General features: G+C 43.9%; 1 protein-coding gene across 1 annotated transcript in view; it reads left to right on the top strand.

The window, feature by feature from the left end:
* LOC135095575 (apolipoprotein D-like) overlaps positions 1-4167 on the top strand; it is a 5723-nt gene extending 1556 nt beyond the window's left edge. Inside the window, exons 2-4 of the mRNA XM_063996477.1 lie at positions 1314-1530; positions 1996-2147; positions 3629-4167. Coding sequence (XP_063852547.1) covers positions 1314-1530; positions 1996-2147; positions 3629-3913 — 654 coding nt within the window. The 3' untranslated portion in view covers positions 3914-4167. The remainder of the gene's footprint in view (positions 1-1313; positions 1531-1995; positions 2148-3628) is intronic.
* The last annotated feature ends 439 nt before the right edge of the window (positions 4168-4606 follow it).

The following is a 4606-nucleotide window of genomic DNA, read 5'->3' as shown; positions in this document are numbered from 1 at the left end:
TTCTGGCTTTCCTTACTGAGTCTTGGTCATCCTCCTTTAGAGATTTTGGTGAAACTTTTGCTGTTGCCTTGGACATATCAAAAGTCTTTGATAGACTCTGGCACAAAGCTTTGATTTCCAAACTACCCTCTTACGGTTTCTATCCTTCTCTCTGTAACTTCATCTCAAGTTTCCTTTGTGACCGTTCTATTGCTGCTGTGGTAGACGGTCACTGTTTTACTCCTAAATCTATTAACAGTGGTGTTCCTCAGGGTTCTGTCCTGTCACCCACTCTCTTCTTATTATTCATTAATGATCTTCTAAACCAAACTTGTTGTCCTATCCACTCCTACGCTGATGATACCACCCTGCACTTTTCCACGTCTTTTCATAGACGTCCAACCCTTCAGGAGGTAAACATATCACGCAGGGAAGCCACAGAACACTTGACTTCTGATCGTTCTAAAATTTGTGATTGGGGCAGAGCAAACTTGGTATTGTTCAATGCCTCAAAAACTCAATTCCTCCATCTATCAACTCGACACAAACTTCCAGACAACTATCCCCTCTTCTTCAATGACACTCAACTGTCCCCCTCTTCTACACTGAACATCCTCAGTCTGTCCTTTACTTATAATCTGAACTGGAAAATTCTATGAAGCTTCTATGAAACTTCTATGAAGCTTCTATGAAGTTAGGTGTTCTGAGACGTCTCCGCCAGTTTTTCTCACCCCCCCAGCTGCTAACTCTGTACAAGGGCCTTATCCGTCCATTTATGGAGTATGCTTCACATGTCTGGGGGGGTTCCACTCATACCGCTCTGCCAGACAGGGTGGAATCAAAAGCTTTTCATCTCATCAACTCCTCTCCTCTAACTGACTGTCTTCAGCCTCTCTCTCACCGCCGCAATGTTGCATATCTAGCTGTCTTCTACCGCTATTTTCATGCTAACTGCTCTTCTGACCTTGCTAACTGCATGCCTCCCCTCCTTCCGCGGCCTCGCTGCACAACACTTTCTTCTTTTTCTCACCACTATTCCGTCTCAATCATTCATCCCTTTCTCTGGTAAACTCTGGAACTCCCTGCCTGCTTCTGTATTTCCACCTTCCTATGACTTGAATTCCTTCAAGAGGGAGGTTTCAAGACACTTATTCATCAATTTTTGACCACTGCTTTGACCCTTTTGTGGGACTGCCATTTCAGTGGACATTTTTTTTTTTATTGAATTTTTGTTGCCCTTGGCCAGTGTCCCTCCTACATAAAAAAAAAAAAATAAATAAATAAATAAAAAAATGAAAAATACACAACAACTCCTTAACATCCCAATTCGACAGTTAACAGGCATGTGGTACGTGGTCAAGATCTTCAGCACCAACAGTCGCTGCATGACGGTCACCTTCAACAGGACAGCTGACGGGTTCACTGCGACGGAAAAGAGAGAACTGTTTTTGGGCCGAAAAGTTGGGCTGGACCACACGCTGACCAACACTGGCTTCTTCACTATCAAGAACGCCAATGTGCCTTCCAAGATGACTGTCAGCTGGCCGTCTAGTGAGTGTTTTGGGGTGTTTTTGGGGTGTTTTGGTGTGTACTGGGGTGTTTTTGGGGTGTTTTAGGTATGTTTTGGTGTGTTTTGGGGTGTTTTTGGTGTGTTTTGGTGTGTTTTGGTGTGTTTTGGGGTGTTTTTGGTGTGTTTTGGGGTGTTTTGGTGTGTTTTGGTGTGTTTTGGGGTGTTTTTGGTGTGTTTTGGTGTGTTTTAGGGTGTATTTGGTGTGTTTTGGTGTGTTTTGGGGTGTTTTTGGTGTGTTTTGGTGTGTTTTGGTGTGTGTTGGTGTGTTTTGGTGTGTTTTGGGGTGTTTTGGTATGTTTTGGGTAAGTTGAGAGGTGTTTTCGGGGTGTCTGGCATAAGCTGAAAGTATTAAAACGAAAAATTATGAAGACCACCAACACCACCACCACCAACAACAACAACAACAACAGCAAACTAACCAACCTCTCTCTCTCTCTCCCTTGCAGACTTCCTGGGCCCTGCAGACGTGACAGTAGTGGACATCCAGCCAACCTCCTTCGCTGTGATCTATGAGTGCAAGTCCTTGTTTGTAGTAAGGCGAACTTCTGCAGTCATTCTGAGCCGCCAGCCCTCCCTGGACCCTGAGGTGTTGGCCAGGGTGAGTATCCTACCCCTCTGCTGTTTTCCCTGCCCGGTCTGTGGCTTCTGTAGGGTGCAGGACAGACCCCAGGACCCCTCAGGACCCCCAGACTGTCCTAAAAGCCTGTAGAGTCAGGGAGAGCATTGGTGGTCGTGGTCGTGGTAGTAGTAGTAGTAGTAGTAGTAGTAGTAGTAGTGATAGCAGTAGTAGTAGTAGTGGTATTGGTACTACTACTACTACTACTACTACTACTACTACTACCGATAGTAATTACATTGTTTACAAGCAGTAATAGTATTTTAGTGGACCCAGACTATCGTGGCACATATGTCATTGGTTGCACCTGTCCACACTGCTGCCAACCCCGGAGTGACCTGACCTGACCTCACCTGACCTAACCTAACCTAACCTAACCTAACCTGACCTGACCTAACCTAACCTAACCTAACCTAACCAACCCCGGAGTGACCTGACCTGACCTGACCTGACCTGACCTAACCTAACCTAACCTAACCAACCCCGGAGTGACCTGACCTGACCTGACCTGACCTGACCTAACCTAACCTAACCTAACCAACCCCGGAGTGACCTGACCTGACCTGACCTGACCTAACCTAACCTAACCAACCCCGGAGTGACCTGACCTGACCTGACCTGACCTGACCATGGCCACCTGGGGGGATGCAAGTTACCATTCACTCGTGTATAACTTAATATTTTGTAATGGTTAAGGTAATGACAGTATGAGAGAGAGAGAGAGAGAGAGAGAGAGAGAGAGAGAGAGAGAGAGAGAGAGAGAGAGAGAGAGAGAGAGAGAGAGAGAGACCCCGTTCCAGGCTGAGAGTGACTGGAATCCTCCTCTAGACCCCCAATTCCAGGATAAGGGTGACTGGAGCTTCCTCTAGCCCCCCCTTACAGATTTAGGGTGACTGGAACCCCGCTAATACAAACAAACACCCCCCATTCCAGGCTTAAGGTGACTGTAACCCCGATAATACACACATTCCAGGCTTAAGGTGACTGTAACCCCGATAATACACACATTCCAGGCTTAAGGTGACTGTAACCCCGATAATACACACATTCCAGGCTTAAGGTGACTGTAACCCCGATAATACACACATTCCAGGCTTAAGGTGACTGTAACCCCGATAATACACACATTCCAGGCTTAAGGTGACTGTAACCCCGATAATACACACATTCCAGGCTTAAGGTGACTGTAACCCCGATAATACACACATTCCTGGCTTAAGGTGACTGTAACCCCGATAATACACACATTCCAGGCTTAAGGTGACTGTAACCCCGATAATACACACATTCCTGGCTTAAGGTGACTGTAACCCCGATAATACACACATTCCAGGCTTAAGGTGACCGGAACCCCGATAATACACACATTCCAGGCTTAAGGTGACTGTAACCCCGATAATACACACATTCCAGGCTTAAGGTGACCGGAACCCCGTTAATACACCCTACCCTTCGTATTTCAGATTGAGAATGACCTGAGTTCTCTGAATATCGACGTTACTGACTTCGATATTATGAACCACGAGAACTGTAACCAACCAGGCGAGGCAGACTTCAACTTCGATGTTAACGAGTATATTGGTGACGGCTTCATCAAGAGGGGGAAGGGCCAGGGGGGGCAGGGGGGTGACGGGGGTGAGGGACAGGGGGGCCAGGGAGAGGGGGAGGAGGTAGGGGAGAATTTCGATGCTGGATTTATTAATTTTGACGGTGTGAGTGATGGGGAGAATGAGGTGCTGGGGAAGTGAGGGGGGGGAGAGGGAGGAGAGGGAGAGAGGGAGCGTATATGTAAACAATAACAAAATATTTAGATAACAATAATTATGTCAGGGAAAAAGTTAATTAAGTGCAGATAAATGAAAGAAATAAATTAAATGTATGTTATAATTGACGAAAACAAGAAATAATTGATAGAAAATACTTCTTAGAGAGAGAGAGAGAGAGAGAGAGAGAGAGAGAGAGAGAGAGAGAGAGAGAGAGAGAGAGAGAGAGTGACTATAAACAGCATACCATACTAACAAATAACTAAACAATAAATATTTGATGATAAAATAAAAAAACTCTTATACTTAGTCTCACTTATGTATACCTCAAGGATGTGTTAGCAATATATATATATACCAAAGATATTATTATTATTATTATTATTATTATTATTATTATCATTATTATTTGAATGTGTAATGTAATAATATTCAATAAAAAAAAAATATCATTAATTTTCATCGTTTCCTTGAATGTACGTTTATATTCATCTCCTTTATTTATTTATTTTTTCTTTCTTTCTTTTTCATAAATTTATATTGTGGTTGTGAACTGTGGGGAAAATAATGCGTAGTCAGAATTAAAAAAAAAAAAAAAATCATCTTGAATCCGCTTTGAATCCGCATGAATCCATTTGAATCCACATACATCCGGGTTCGTCTTGAGACATTTTAATT

Source organism: Scylla paramamosain, chromosome 49 (genome assembly GCF_035594125.1).
Source record: "Scylla paramamosain isolate STU-SP2022 chromosome 49, ASM3559412v1, whole genome shotgun sequence".
Lineage (NCBI taxonomy): Eukaryota > Metazoa > Arthropoda > Malacostraca > Decapoda > Portunidae > Scylla > Scylla paramamosain.
Note: the sequence above shows the minus strand (reverse complement) of the source record. Positions and strands in the feature narration are given on the sequence as shown.